Genomic DNA, 17,151 nt, shown 5'->3' with positions numbered 1-17,151 from the left:
TGGATACAAAAACAAGACCCATATATATGCTGCCTACAAGAGACCCACTTCAGACCTAGGGACACATTCAGACTGAAAGTGAGGGGATGGAAAAAGATACTCCATGCAAATGGAAATCAAAAGAAAGCTGGAGTAGCAATACTCATATCAGATAAAATAGACTTTAAAATAAAGAATGTTACAAGAGACAAGGAAGGACACTACATAGTGATCAAGGGATCAATCCAAGAAGAAGATATAAGAATTATAAATATATATGCACCCAACGTAGGAGCACCTCAGTACATAAGGCAACTGCTAACAGCTCTCAAAGAGGAAGTCAACAGTAACACAATAATAGTGGGGGACTTTAACACCTCACTTACACCAATGGACAGATCATCCAAAATGAAAATAAATACGGAAACAGAAGCTTTAAATGACACAATAGACCACATAGATTTAATTGATATTTACAGGACATTCCATCCAAAAACAGCAGATTACATTTTCTTCTCAAGTGTGCACGGAACATTCTCCATGATAGATCACATCTTGGGTCACAAATCAAGCCTCAGTAAATTTAAGAAAATTGAAATCATATCAAGCATCTTTTCTGACCACAACTCTATGAGATTAGAAATGAATTACAGGGAAAAACCCACAAACACATGGAGGCTAAACGAATACTAAATAACCAAGAGATCACTGAAGAAATCAAAGAGGAAATAAAAAAATACCTAGAGACAAATGACTATGAAAACATGAGGATCCCAAACCCATGGGATGCAGCAAAAGCAGTTCTGAGAAGGAAGTTTATAGCTATACAAGCCTACCTCAAGAAACAAGAAAAATCTCAGATAAACAATCTAACCTTACACCTAAAGGAACTAGAGAAAGAAGAACAAACAAAACCCAAAGTTAGCAGAAGGAAAGAAATCATAAAGATCAGAGCAGAAATAAATGAAATAGAAACAAAGAAAAAAATAGCAAAGATCAATAAAACTAAAAGCTGGTTCTTTGAGAAGATAAACAAAATTGATAAACCATTAGCCAGACTCATCAAGAAAAAGAGGGAGAGGACTCAAATCAATAAAATTGGAAGTGAAAAAGGAGAAGTTACAACAGACACTGTGGAAATATAAAACATCCTAAGAGACTACTACAAGCAACTCTATGCCAATAAAATGGACAACCTGGAAGAAATGGACAAATTCTTAGAAAGGTATAAGCTTCCGAGACTGAACCAGGAAGAAATAGAAGGTATGAACAGACCAATCACAAGTAATGAAATTGAAACTGTGATTAAAAATCTTCCAACAAACAAGTAATGAAATTGAAACTGTGATTAAAAATCTTCCAACAAACAAAGTCCAGGACCAGATGGCTTCACAGGTGAATTCTATCAAACATTCAGAAAAGAGCTAACACCCATCCTTCTCAAACTCTTCCAAAAAATTGCAGGGGAAGGAACATTCCCAAACTTATTCTATGAGGCCACCATCACCCTGATACCAAAACCAGACAAAGATACTACAAAAAAAGAAAATTACAGACCAATATCACTGATGAATATAGATGCAAAAATCCTCAACAAAATACTAGCAAACAGAATCCAACAGCACATTAAAAGGATCATACACCATGATGAAGTGGGATTTATCCCAGGGGTGCAAGGATTCTTCAATATATGCAAATCAATCAATGTGATACACCATATTAACAAACTGAAGAATAAAAACCATATGATCATCTCAATAGATGCAGAAAAAACTTTTGACAAAGTTCAACACCCATTTATGATAAAAACTCTTCAGAAAGTGGGCATAGAAGGAACCTACCTCAACATAATAAAGGCCATATATGACAAACCCACCACAAACATCATTCTCAGTGGTGAAAAAATGAAAGCATTTCCTGTAAGATCAGGAGCAAGACAAGGATGTCAACTCTCACCACTGTTATTCAACATAGTTTTGGAAGTCCTAGCCACAGCAATCAGAGAAGAAAAAGAAATAAAAGGAATACAAATTGGAAAAGAAGAAGTAAAACTGACACTGTTTGCAGATGACATGATACAATACATAGAGAATCCTAAAGATGCCACCAGAAAACTACTAGAGCTAATCAATGAATTTGGTAAAGTTGCAGGATACAAAATTAATGCACAGAAATCTCTTGCATTTCTATACACTAATGATGAAAAATCTGAAAGAGAAATTAAGGAAACACTCCCATTTACCATTGCAACAAAAAGAATAAAATACCTAGGAATAAACCTACCTAGGGAGACAAAAGACCTGTGTACAGAAAACTATAAGACACTGATGAAAGAAATTAAAAATGATACCAACAGATGGAGAGATTTACCATGTTCTTGGATTGAAAGAATCAATATTATGAAAATGACTATCCTACCCACAGCAATCTACAGATTCAATGCAATCCCTATCAGATTACCAGTGGCATTTTTTACGGAACTAGATGAAAAAAATCTTAAAATTTGTATGGAGACACAAACGACCCCAAATAACCAAAGCAGTCTTGAGGGAAAAAAACGGAGCTGGAGGAATCAGACTCCCTGACTTCAGACTATACTATAAAGCTACAGTAATCAAGACAATATAGTACTGGCACAAAAACAGAAACATAGATCAATGGAACAAGGTAGAAAGCCCAAAGATAAACCCACACACCTATGGTCAACTAATCTATGACAAAGGAGGCAAGGATATACACTGGAGAAAAGACAGTCTCTTCAATAAGTGGTGCTGGCAAAACTGGACAGCTACATGTAAAAGAATGAAATTAGAACACTCCCTAACACCATACACAAAAATAAAGTCAAAATGGATTCGAGACCTAATTGTAAGACCAGACACTATCAAACTCTTAGAGGAAAACATAGGAAGAACACTCTGACATAAATCACAGCAAGATCTTTTTTGATCCACCTCCTGGAGTCATGGAAATAAAAGCAAAAATAAACAAATGGGACCTAGTGAAACTTCAAAGCTTTTGCACAGCAAAGGAAACCATAAACAAGATGAAAAGACAACCCTCAGAATGGGAGAAAATATTTGCAAACGAATCAACGGACAAAGGATTAGTCTCCAAAATATATAAACAGCTCATGCAACTCAATAGTAAAAAACCAAACAACCCAATCCAAAAATGGGCAGAAGAGCTAAATAGACATTTCTCCAAAGAAGACATACAGATGGCCAAGAAGCACATGAAAAGCTGCTCAACATCACTAATTATTAGAGAAATGCAAATCAAAACTACAATGAGGTATAACCTCACACCAGTAAGATGGGCATCATCAGAAAATCTACAAACAGCAAATGCTGGAGAGGGTGTAGAGAAATGGGAACCCTCTTGCACTGTTGGTGGGAATTAAATTGATACAGCCACTATGGAGAACAGTATGGAGGTTCCTTAAAAAACTAAAAATACAATTACCATATGATCCAGCAATCCCACTACTGGGCATATACCCAGAGAAAACCATAATTCAAAAAGACACATGCACCCCAATGTTCATTGCAGCACTATTTACAATAAGCAGGTCATGGAAGCAACCTAAATGCCCATCGACAGACGAATGGATAAAGAAGAAGTGGTACATATATACAATGGAATATTACTCAGCCATAAAAAGGAATGAAATTGGGTCATTTGTTGAGATGTGGATGGTTCTAGAGACTGTCATACAGAGTGAAGTTAAGTTAGAAAGAGAAAAACAACTATTGTATATTAATGCATATATGTGGAACCTAGAATAATGGTACAGGTAGACCGGTTTGTGGGGCAGAATTTGAGACATAGATGTAGAGAACAAACCTATGGACACCAAGCGGGGAGAGTGGCGGGTGGGTGGTGGTAGTGGTGTGATGAATTGGGCGATTGGGATTGACACGTATACACTGAGATGTATTAAATTGATGACTAATAAGAACCTGCTGTATAAAAAAATTAAATTAAAAACTTTAAAAAAATTAAAAATAAATTAAATCAAATAGAAAAAAAATCCCAGGAATTCCTACGAATTTAGAACAGAAGCCAATTTTACTAATTTCTTATTGTTTGTAAAAGTAATTATCTTAAGTGACTTAAGAATACAATATTTTAAATATAAATCCATTTTTGGAGTACATTCTGAAGACAAATAAATATACAAAGAATCAAAAAAAAAAGTCTACAGATAATAAATGCTAGAGAGGGTGTAGAGAAAAGGGAACCCTCGTGTATTGTTGGTGGGGATGTAAATTGGTGGAGCCACTATGGAAAACAGTATGAGGTTTCCTTAAATAAAAATAGACCAAAAAAAAAAAAAAACCAAAAGGAATTCCTTAGCATCAGACAGATTCTAGCTGGAATGGGATTTCTGACAGTTAATGGGTAACTTGATGTACTTATTTATGGGTCCATACACTGAGTTACATACGTGGTCTGTATGCATTTATGAGAAGTTAGGTAGTGATAAGTGTACACCCTGCTGAAGGGGTGAGAAGTATAAGTCCTGAGCACATTTCCCTCCCCGTGGGGAATCCTGGAGATTGTGGCATCGCTGAGGTCCCTGGGGAGACAGGTATACAGTGGCAATTAGCCTGGCAATTAGCCAGGTAAAACCTCAAGAATTATAGGTAGGTCCTAATTTATTTATTGGGGACCTTTATTTTAAAGCAATACTGTCCAACAGAAATATAATATGAGCCACATGTGTCATTTAAAATTTTCTAGTAGCCACATTTTAAGAAGTAAAATGAAACAGCGTAAATAAATATTAATGATATATTTTTGTTAGCCCAATATATCTAAGCTTTATAATTTCAATTTGTAATCAGTATAAAAATTATCAATCAGCTATTTTACATTTTTATACTAAGTTTTTGAAATCTGGTGGGTATTTTATTACTTCTAGTGCATCTCAATTCAGATATTAAATTTCATTGGAAATACATGATATGTATTTAGATTATATAAAGTTTACAGTTGAAAAAGTAGATTCACAGGTTGTTCCAAACACACCTAAAATTTTTCTAATAACGAATTGAATATCAGTTATTAATATTTTTAATTAAAATTAAATATAAAAATTCAGTTCCTCAGTCATATTTCTAGGGCTCAAGAACTACATGTAGCTAGTGGCTACCATATGAAACAGCACAATTTTTAAAGTTTTGGTTTTTCTAAATCCACTTTCTACCATTTCAATAAAAAGTACTACCTAGGGCTTCCCTGGTGGTGCCGTGGTTGGGGGTCCGCCTGCCGATGTAGGGGACGCGGGTTCGTGCCCCGGTCTGGGAGGATCCCACGTGCCACGGAGCGGCTGGGCCCGTGAGCCATGGCCGCCGGGCCTGCGCGTCCGGAGCCTGTGCTCCGCAGCGGGGGAGGCCGTGGCGGTGAGAGGCCTGCGTACCGCAGAAAAGAAAAAAAAAAAAAAAAGTACTACCTATCTCGTGTCTAACACATTTATAAGACCCAGGAAGGTGAGGCCTGCTTAAAATTTGTGACTAACTCAGAGAGAAACAGTTGTAACTTCCTTGGTTTAGGAATACTTTGAAGAGACTCACTGTTGAGGGACAATTTTTTTCAAGGGTAGGAGGCCTTTGGTGGAGATACATTCTTTAAGGTAGCTCTTTATGTATGCATGTATGTATCTGTTTATCTATGACCGCCTATAAGCACACTGTTGAGAAACCACTTGATAAAACACAGTTTTATCCACGTTAACTTGACAAATTGTGGAAGAAATTAATGTAATATAAATTATGAGTTTTTAAGTCAAGCATCTGAGGATAGATAAAGATTATTAACAAAGGATAAAGCAAGTCTTGAACATTAGGTTTTATTTGGAGAAAACACCTTAGGAGGTTTAATTATTTTGAATGTTTTAGAAAATTTTAAATTACACTTACTAGATTTTTTAATCCTTTTAGTGTATTCCAGAATGTCTGCCAATTTTTATTTGACATACTTTTATATGCATATAAATTCTTTTCATGGTATATGAAGCATCTCACAATGCATTAATCAATATATATAATACTTTTATACTGTATATTTTATAAAATGATAAATTTATAAATGTAAATTTATAGTACTATAGATGCCCAAAACCAACTAAAAGGATTTATTTCCTAGGTTAGTATAATGAAGTATTTGTAAACTATTTATTAAATAGCTGTTTAATGTGAATTATACTCCCAGAAATTTTTGTTTTTATGGGTAGCCAGATCTGATTAAAACATACGTTGAGGGCTTCCCTGGCGGCACAGTGGTTGAGAATCCGCCTGCCAATGCAGAGGACATGGGTTCGAGCTCTGGTCCAGGAAGATCCCACATGCCGCAGAGCAACTAAATCCATGCGCCACAACTACTGAGCCCTTGTGCCACAACTACTGAAGCCCGTGCATCTAGAGCCCATGCTCTGCAACAAGAGAAGCCTCCGCAATGAGAAGCCCGTGAACCGAAATGAAGAGTAGCCTCCGCTCGCCGCAACTAGAGAAAGTCTGCATGCAGCAACGAAGACCCAACACAGCCAAAAATAAATAAATAAATTAATTTAAAAAAACATACGTTGAGAATAATCTGTAGGGTAGTCAGAATGTGGAAGTTGATTAGTAATGATAGACTGTGTTGTCTAACTTACAAAAAAAACCCATTAGCTATGATCATGAAAGCAACATCAGTCACTTGACATAATGAAAACAGTCTCTGTAATAAAATATTGTTACTGGATCCAAGTTCCTGGCTTTGAAAATACACCTTCTTTGTCATTGCACTGATATCCCTTAAATGTTTGCTGTTTATCTGGCAGTCTTGTGAGCTGTTGTTCTCTTCCTTGATCATCTCTACCCTCATGCACAAAGCATTCCTGGAGCATACCTGGTCAGTGTATTAGAGGTTTCACTCAGAGAATTATTTCAGATAAATACCTTATATTAAATCTTTTTTGCCTACTGTGCCAAATCTTTTCACAAAGATCTAATAGAACATTTTCTTTTTCAGGTATTTTTCCCCTGGATATTCAGATACACTTCTGCAGAGAGTGGACAGCTATCAACCACTTAATAACTGAGCAAAGTTACATTTTTATACTCAAATTCACAACAGAGTATTTATGAATGACAGTTGTTAAAGCTCTTTCTAAATATTTGAATTAAATTCATTCTAGATTTATTCACTGTGAAAAGCCTTTGGATATTTTCTATATTTATGGAATACTTTAAAAATTAGTGGCTTGAATGTATGAGGAACTAACTATTCATGGTCGTTTGCATAGGATATGCTCTAAAGGTAAGTTTTAAAAAGACATTAAAGGATCTAAGGCATTAGTTATTGTTCCATTAAAGACCACACACACACACACACACACACACACACACACACACACACACCCTTCCAACTAGATACAGATGAAAGATGGTGTTCAAAAACTCTTATTTTGCCAATTCCTCACAGGCACAGGCAGGGAAGGCTTGCCTTGCAAATTCCACAGTGGGATATCCAAGGGAAGTACTAGCTGAAAGAGGACACTGATGACAAAGTACAGGGCATTTGAAAGACATACTGATGCTGGTTACACAAATGTGTTAGCCGAACACATGGAATCTATCGATAACCTGCCAGGTTTTCCTAAAATTTAGGAAGTCTCCCCTTCATCCTAAGCTTCCTAAACCTCTTCTTACCCTGCCTAAACTGTTCCTTACCTTTCCTGGGGCTGGACGGGGTAGAAGTCAATATTAAACACTATACTATTGCAGGCATGCGTTCCATTTTCATTGAAAGGTTTCTTCTTAGTCTAGCCCTGCTCATGAATGAACAAGGAAGCAAGCAAATAAAATGGGTCCTCAGTGTTCCCTTGTCCTAGCTTCACATTCCCAGGTTTCAAAAGTCAGATTTTCAGGGATTTAAGGAAAAATTTGAAAAGAATACTATCCGACTCAGACTTTACATTTTCACAAACAGAGCTGAAAGGAGGGTAAAAGGGAGTTGTGATAAAATTTTAAATAAGAACAGCACTAGAACTGTCCTTTTCATTTTTCCTATGTAGTGTTTCTGACCTTGGGGAATATGTGATTAGACTGAGGAGTCTTGGTTAGTTGGCAACTGTGTCTTTTTTTTAATTTAAAGGACATTCCTTACAGTGATCTCCCCTGGAGGCCTTGAGAGGAAGTAAATGGTAACCAGAGAGCCCCTTGGACACACTGTTTCCAGTCTGGTTGGCCTTCAGGTTTCCTTCTCAGACTCTTTTTTTTTCCCCCTCTCAAAAGAAGCCTACCCATTTATTTTTGGTATTTTCTGGATTCATCTCTGTCATCATTTCCTAACGGTACATAGCTTTGTTGTATATTTTTAAATTTCATCATACCCAAGATTACCCCATTTCGTTTTGCCTTGTATCAGTCTAGAATTGCCTGCAGTTTTTTTTGAAAAGGGCCTATTTTGTTTCCTTGCAGTAATCTCTTAGATCCATTGCATAAGAAAATGTAATCTTTATCCTCAGTTTTGTAGCTTCCCTTTCTCTCCTTCCTGCCTGCCCAGCTTCTCTTATGAACCTTTTAACAAACTGAGAAAATAAAGGTGGTTTCCATCTTTCTTCATTAATAATGACAGAAATTAGTCCATCTGCTATAAGATCTCCTCAAATGTTATGGGAATGGTGAATTTCCTATTAGGTACTTCTTGCTATTGTATGTTGTATTTGAAATTTTTCACTTCTTAAATCATTTCATACTTATCAAATAGTTTTAAGCTAAGAAAAATAAAAATATTTAGTGGAATTTGAATGGGTGCTTTAAGTTGTTCATATGCAATTTAGAAAATATATGCTATGAAATGTTTCTTGACATAAAACACTTAAAGCAGAATGAAGCTTTCTTTATTCTTTGCAACGTCTATTATGAGACTTAAAAAAAAATATTTTCTATTTGTGCTAGAGGAAAAATAGTGTCTCTCACTGATGGTATTCCTTGTTATTTTCACTCCTGGTTTGAATTTTGTCAATTCCAATCCTCTGTTTCCCCTCCCCACCCCCTGCAGTTTATTTAAAATTCAACTATCATTAGGATATCTCATTTAGCTTACATGAACAACAGTTTATTTTTATCATTTCAGGAATAGAATGGTTGAATCTTATTATTCGTTGAACCTTATTATTATTCATTCAGTTCACCTGTTGTGGAAATAGGTGTGTATCAGTGGTACCTGAAAGGAGACGGTGAAAGTTTGGGTTCTGATCATGTCTGTTAAATAGTAAAGGTGATAATACTTGCTCAGCAGACTCATAAGATGCTTATGAAGATAACTTGCAATGATGCATGTAACAATTTTGTAAACTCTTTTGTGCAAACCAATATGTGATTTATGGGCAATCTGACAGTCAGTGACAGATTATACATTTTGGCCAGCAGTTGGGCACACCAGGCCCCATACTCTTAGATCAGTGGAGTTTATTCCAGATGATTTATTATAAAGAAAAGCTAAATTTCCTGCCCTCATGGAGTTTTCTAATATAAACACATTTGCCCAGACACAGGGAATAAAATAGGCACAAGACACTGAACACCAAACAGGCATATTTCATTCGGTATGTAAAAACAAATGACAACCTCATAGTTACAGGAGGTTGACCTGTTTTTCTAACCTTTTCTCTTGAATTATCCCCTTAAAGACAGGATTAAAGATCTGCTTGTTTCTAAACTTGATTTGAGGTCCTGCTTAACATAAACCCTGACCTTAAATTCCTGGGTGAGGCCATCTCCAATCCAAGATGTCAAGTTTAGAAACTAACCTTGAAAGAATGAAGGATTTGTCTGTTGTGTTTTTAGATCTCCAACCCTTTCCTTAAATTCATAAACCCTGACCTTAAATTCCTGGGTAAGGCCATCTCCAATCTAAGATGTCAAATTTAGAAACTGACCTTGAAAGCATGAAGGATTTGTCTGTTGTGTTTTCAAATCATCTAACTTTAAGATAGGTGCTAGCAAATGTTGAGGCTTATGTATACTGTGGCTTATTTTGCCACAAAATTCACTGTATAGAAAATACCGGTTTGTAGCTCTTCTGTTTCAGAGATTAAAAGGATCAAATGACAGTCTTAATTGTAACTATTGCATTTACCCATTGGTTAAGGCACTTTGGACATTTTTTAGGTTAAAACTGGCTTTTATTTTAATTATTTTTTTAATTGTATAGTTGATTTACAGTGTTATATTAGTTTCAGGTGTACAACATAGAGATTCAATAATTTTACAGATTATACTCCATTTAAAGTTATTATAAAATATTGGCTATCTTCCCTGACTGTACAATATATCCTTGTAGCTTATTTGTCTTATACATGGTAATTTGTGCTTCTTAATTCCCTACCCCTAACTTGCCCCTCCTCCCTTCCCTCTTCCCACTGGTAACCACTATATGTGTGAGTCTGTTTCTGTTTTGTTGTATTTATTTCTTTATTTTTTTAAATATTCCACATATAAGTGAGATCATACAGTATTTGTCTTTCTCTGTCTGACTTATTTCACATAGCATAATGCCCTCCAAGTCCATCCATGTTGTTACATCAACTATTAGCTTCTTTTACCTTGTTTGTCCCTGACAGCTGTAAGGAGGGAAGAAGAAGAGGAGGAATTTGGACCATTGATTTGCAGTGTGTCTTACTGACAGTTAAATACAGTGGTTTGTTCTGTTTTCTGCCTCTCGAGGGTTATTTAATTAAATTCATGACCTAGGATGCTAACCAGCCCCACATCTAAAATAATTGCTTCTCTGTTGGTGAGATGTAAAGCCGGGATTGATTTTCCCCTGGCTGATAGCTCTCCTTTCTGAGTCATGAATGTCATCTCCACTCTCTTCCCCACATAATTTGATCTCTGTATTTGATCCCTATTTACTATACACTTCACTAAACAGATGTCTGAGTAATTAAAATCCCACATGGGCACTCTCATCAGTGAGTTACATCTATTTAACAGTCAGCTTAGAAACTTGTCACCCTTGGCTCCTCTCCCATCCTGGTGTCATCTGTCACTGGCCTTTAGCAGGCTTTAAATATTAGAGTTCAAACCTGCTATGTTTGTTTGCCTGCGTTCATAGAACCTCTCTTTTCGTTTTCTGATTGCATTTTCTTCACAAGTCCCTGATCTCTTTCTCCTTCAACTCACCTGGATTTTCTGTACGGTTTTCTACCAGCATTCAAATTATCATTGGATGAATCATTCTATATGTCATTCATGCCAGCACTGGCAATTAAAAAAAAATCAGAACAGTGCTGTCAGAACCAGGGATTAAGAGTGCCTTTTATTTTTTTCCCCTGAGGCATAGCCAAATATTTCAGTCTGAACAATCCCCCCATTTTTAAAAACTATTTGAGATCAAATCCTGGAAACCTGTTTGGTGGCTACAGCTCACTGAAGGATTTTGATGGCCAAGAGTTATAGAACGAAAGAATGTGGGTTTGGAGCAGGAAAAGGAAGTTAGGAAGGACTTATTACATGAAATTTACTCACTTTTGAGAGAGGACTTAGACAGATTTATTTATGAAAACGTTTATACTTAGACAATGTTCTTACGAAAAATCTTACACTGATATAACATTACATGCAACTTGAGGTTAATGCTGTAATTTACAATAGGTTAAAGAATTCCCTTTGCAGTTGATGACACATATCAATTTTAGGAACATTTTGAAATGAGTACAGAGTATATATTTTCTGATATCTATCATTTGAGATGAACAAAAACAGATAAATGAGTGGGTAACAGTCTTAGAGTAAAAGAATTCTTTATTTTCCTACTTTTAAATAGAGTTAGTTCCAGTGCATTTAATTAACATGGATCATTTTATAGATGTAAGTTTATCAGAACATGAGAGTTTCTTGCGAAGTTCCTTTGTGTTCACAACACTGGGAAATAAATAAGGTGATCAAAAAACAAGCAACAAGTTCAGAGGTTAACTAATAATACTGTTTTAGTTCTATGAGAGCAAGTTCTAAAAGTATTTGCATAAACTTTATTACCATGATTGTATTTGAAAACTACATGAAAATCCTATTGTGCAATGGACCTTCATTTTGGCTGTTTAGACATAACTTCTAGTCTTGTTAACTAACGAAGGCCAGGTAAGTAAACAGAGACATGAATTAACAACAGTATTCTTAGACAAATAGTGACATAGAGTAGAGCTAGTATTTCAGGAAGGTAAACGAGTTCGACATGATGAGAATGCCGTGGGTGTGATTTCTTTCACTGTTTATCATCCAGCATCATGACACACCTGATGGCTGGTGAGCTAGAATGATTTTCATTCTCCCCATGCTAGGATAACCTCCCCTTGCCTGTTCCCCAGCTCCCTTCCCCTCCTTGCAGCTTGCGTTTAATCTACTTAAAGTTTGGGGCACTTCTTTCTCTGATCCAAGCCTTGCTAAGTCTTTGTTTTCCCTCCAGTCATTCCTTATCACATGTCCATCCATGCTCTTTCTTCAGAGTATATATATAAAAAAAAAGATGACTAATTCCAGTGACCCATTTCTGGCTTCCCACTGCCTTAGTGTAAATCAGGGAGAATATTTCCTGACCTCCTTACAAAGTTGTGAGGGACAAATGTGCTCCTGTGGATGAAAGGGCTTTATACATGGTTACTTGTGGCCAAGGGGTTTGGGCTCCAGCCCCAGCTGCCTGGCTCAAATACAGTTTTGACCACTCCCTTGCTGTGTGAGCTTCAGCAAGCTGCTTAACGTTTTCCGTGCCTCAGTTTCCTAATGTGGAAAATGGAGATTGTAAAGTACCTAAGTCCTGAGGTTGTTTGGTGATGGGTACATGAGACGATTCATGCATATTGTGAAGTCGGTACATGCTCAAAACAGTCTCTGTTTTGAGCCCCCAGAAGGTGTTAGCACAAGTGCAGGCATCTGTGAGCTTCCTCACAGCCTCCTCTCTCCAGCGGGGCCTCTGCGACCTGTTCTCATTCAGGCACTGCAGAAAGCTAGGTTGTATCCCTTGGGCGTGGTCTGTGACAGCCAAAGCTGGGGCAGGATGTAAGAATCCTTCCTGGTTGAGCACACGCATTTGAGGATCGGCAGGTACTTTTAACAACTGCCTCTCTTTCTCTAAATCGTGTTCCCTCGGCGTCGCTTCTCTTCTAATGACTTGTTTATGTCGATATTTCAGTTTGCTGCCTATTTGTACTTAAAGCCACAAAGATACATCTTTCCTAATCTGGAAAATGGGGATAGTAAGAGTATCTACCCCTGCGTTTGCAATGAGATAAATCAAGTGAAGCCCTTCAGAGGAGAGAGGGAAGCACAATATTCTAGGGGTGCTTTTGAAAAAGAAAATGGAAAAAAAAGCATTTGTAATCCAAGTATCATCACTTTGTACACATGAAATGAGGTGGAAACAAACAAAAAACATACCAAAAGCAAATACCTTGCATTCTAAAACTGGGACAAATGATTCTTCCGAATGAACTCTCTTCTTCAAAGTGGTTCCCTCTGAACTCATTAAGACATAACCCATAATACAGTGATGCTGTTTTTGCCCAAAAGGTGTTGGGATTTCTTCTTTGAAAGGGCTTTTAAGGACCTTGTTGCAAATACTAACTCTTATGGCAAATATCTTTCTACTTCTTGACTTTTTATTTAATATTGTTTGTAATTTTTGACACACAGATGGTCTAAATGCTTATGCAAATACATCTATATATCTTCTATTTCGTAGTTTTTTTCCCACACAAAATTCCTTATTTAAGGGACTCATATTTTCTTTTAGTTCTTTCACAGTTTCGTTTTTACATTTGTCCCTTTGATCCATCTGGGATGTATTTCAGTAAATTGTATGAAGTGAGCATCTAATCGACTAAATTACTGGCCAGTTTTGAATAATCTATGTCCTCCTCGTTGGTGATGCTTCATTTATTGGCATATTAAATTTTCTTTCAGGGCTTTTTCTGAACTATTAATCTATTTGTCAAGCTTTTCTCAGTAGTTCAAAATCATTGTAATTACTGTGGCTTTATAACATGTATTAACATCTGGTACAGTGAATCTCCTATTATTTATTCTTCCTTTTCAAAAGTATTCTGGCTACTCCTGCTTTTTCTTCCAAACGGAAATTAATTTTTTTCAACTTAAAAAAAATCTTATTAGAATTTGGGTTAAAATCACAAATAAAGGAATAGATACATTTATCTAGAAGCATAACAGATTTCTCAAACTATTTAAATCTTTTTGCTTTCATGCTTTTTCTCCTCTCTTTTTTTGTATCAATCCCTTCCAGGTGTTGCCAATATTATTTATATTTTAATAGAATCTTTTAAAAATACATATTTCCCTACAGGTTATTACTGGATCTGGAAAAGTTACTGGTTTTTACTAATTATTTTATAATAGCTTTTTAATCATGTCTTGCTAGGCAAAAGTATCATCTGCAAATAAAGGTAACTTTTCTTCTGCCTTCAATATTTTACCTATTTCTGTTTCTTGTCAGAATTATTTCAGCATAATTTTAAAGGATAGTGCTGATAGCGGGCATCTTTATACCTGATTTTTTTTTTTTTTTTTTTTTGCTGTACGCGGGCCTCTCACTGGCGTGGCCTCTCCCGTTGTGGAGCACAGGCTCCGGACGTGCAGGCTCAGCGGCCATGGCTCACGGGCCTAGCCGCTCCGCGGCATGTGGGATCTTCCTGGACCGAGGCACGAACCCGTGTCCCCCTGCATCGGCAGGCGGACTCTCAACCACTGCGCCACCTGGGAGGCCCCTATACCTGATTTTAATGAGAATGTCTCTCCTGTCATATCATTGAGTATGGAAATTTAAAAATACACACGAAAGTAGATTGAATAGTAAAATGAACTCTCACGTGCTCATCACCTACCCTCAACAATTATCGATATTTTTGCAAACATTTTTAGAGGGATTATAAATTAATCCAGACTAATTTTTAGATGCTAATTTGGAAATATCTATTCAGAAATGGATCCAGCAATTCCATTGCTAGGCATTAATCCTATACTCAAGGATGCTCAGTGTAACTGTATAGAATTGCAGAAAACTAGAAAATGTTCCCCAATAGGAGAGTGAAAAACTATGGCGCATTCATATAATATGTGAACTGTTACATAATTCACATATTCATATAATAAGTTATGAAAATTTTTGGTAGATCTATGTGCTGATATGGGAAGGTGTCCAAGTTATTGTATACAATGAAAAAAATCAAGTGCAGAACAATACGTATAGTAAGATTCTATTTGATTTTTTTCAAAGGGATGGTCATATGCTTTTATGTTCATGGAAGATTTCTGGAAGGACATGTAAGAAACTGTTAATGAAGGTTGTGTCTGGGAAGGAGAATAAGGAGTGATGATGGGAGGGTGAGGAATTACTATACACTTTCTCTTCTTCCTTACAGTTTGGCTCTCTTACCATTAGCATTATTATTTTTATAAAACCTTATTAAAATATATGATGCTGGCTATTGGTTTAATATTTACTAAGAGGTCTTTTAAAAACTTTAGTTGTTTTAATCAGGAGTAGGTGTTAGATTTTTATCATCTATTGAGATAACAAAATTTTTTCTTATATGGCCTAAATGTATGATTTGTTATTTCAATTATTTTCCCATTATTAAAATATCTTGGCATTTCTAGGATAAAAGCTACTTGATCATGTTAAAAATTACTTATTTCATTGAATGTAATTTGCTGATAGTTCTGGGGGGAATTCTGGCATTTGATTTCTTATGTGACTTTATATTTTTTGGCTATTCTTTTTGTACCACAGTTGATAGGTTTTATAATAATTATATTTGCTTCATAAAATGGATTAAATTTTAATATATTTATGCATGCAGAAAGGGAATTACATGTCCTTCAAAATTTCCAAGAATTTGCCCATAAAATCTCTAGGGTGAGCCTTTTTTGACTTCTTCTCTAGTTTTGATCTACTTAGTTTTTCTAACTTCTTCTTGATTAAATTTGGGTGATTTATGTTTTTCCTGGAAAAAACATATATTGGCATGTAGCTAACTATACATAGTATTCTCATATAATCCCCTCAGACGTCTCCATATCTGTTGTCTCCTTTCTCCTTTATAATTTTATTTATATTTTCTTTTTTTAATTAAATAGATTTGCCAGATATTTCTCTACTTTCTTATTTTTTCCAAAGAATTACTTTTGGAATTGATCAATAATTGTGTTTTTTGTTTTCTCATTCATTAATTTCTGCTTCAATCTTTTCCTTAATTCTCCTTTTCTAAAAGTTTAATTTTTAAAAAAGTATCACTCCGTTCACTTATTATTTTTTCGTGTTCAGTTTTCTCCTGCTAAACAATGTTCCTCAGCTTGGTCTGGTTTCAAATGACTGTAGGGTTATTTTTAAAAATTAAATCCACTCTCAAAAGAGAAAGATTTGCTATCACTGATGATGTTATTTAAAAGAATGTGACTCAGTCTCTTTCAGAACTCTAAAGAATTCTAAAAATGCTTGAGTAACGACAACTGCAGCAAAGCTTATGACCTATTCTGAAAAGGCCAAGACCTATTTGTATATATAAAACCTAGAACGTTATCTGCCCTCATATATTCGGAAAGAATCAAGTGCTAGAATTTAAAGAGAAGCTCTCACGTTTGCTTAATGGGATGTCCTCTGATACCGCATGTCTATAACCTAAGATATTTTTTTCTTTCTGTGAAAATTTATTTAAATACATTATGTGTACGGCCTGGCTTTGTGTTTGTTTGTGATTGAAATTAACCCCAGATAAAACATTTTTCAAATGTAAAGATTAAAAATTGTTCACGATAGGATGACAAAGTTTACTCTGCAAAAATCAATTCATTATGATGATGTAGATAAGGCAGAACATGTTTTTAAAAATAACTTTTAAATGCTCTGGTACACCATATTATGAGCAATAAAAATGTCTCTAATAAAAAAAATATTGTGCCAATAGAAAGGTAGATTTGCAGGTGTGACCTCTGCCAGCATATGTAGCAGATCATCATCAGAGCCACATGTTTGTAGATTATGTAACAGTGTTTAAGTGGCCAGGAAAGGGAGGATTTTGTGGTCAAGAAAGTGGAAATGTCCTATTTAACATATGACCCTGGCCAGTCTCATCTCAAATTACTGTTGATCAAGTTACAGATGGTTGGC

The 17,151-nt window shown here is 35.8% G+C and overlaps 1 protein-coding gene across 2 annotated transcripts in view; it reads left to right on the top strand.

The window, feature by feature from the left end:
* SPAG6 (sperm associated antigen 6) overlaps window positions 1-7,161 on the top strand; it is a gene marked incomplete at its 3' end in the record, with an annotated part of 74,660 nt that extends 67,499 nt beyond the window's left edge. The window contains exon 10 of one of the 2 annotated variants that reach the window (XM_081228449.1): window positions 6,997-7,161. In XM_081228449.1, coding sequence (XP_081084575.1) covers window positions 6,997-7,066 — 70 coding nt within the window. The remainder of the gene's footprint in view (window positions 1-6,996) is intronic. The other variant, XM_081228450.1, reaches the window with a different exon arrangement.
* Between the last annotated feature and the right edge of the window lie 9,990 nt (window positions 7,162-17,151).

This window comes from Mesoplodon bidens (assembly GCF_964165515.1).
Source record: "Mesoplodon bidens genome assembly, chromosome: 3".
Lineage (NCBI taxonomy): Eukaryota > Metazoa > Chordata > Mammalia > Artiodactyla > Ziphiidae > Mesoplodon > Mesoplodon bidens.
The sequence above is the reverse complement of the archived record's forward strand: the minus strand, read 5'-3'. Positions and strand labels throughout refer to the sequence as shown.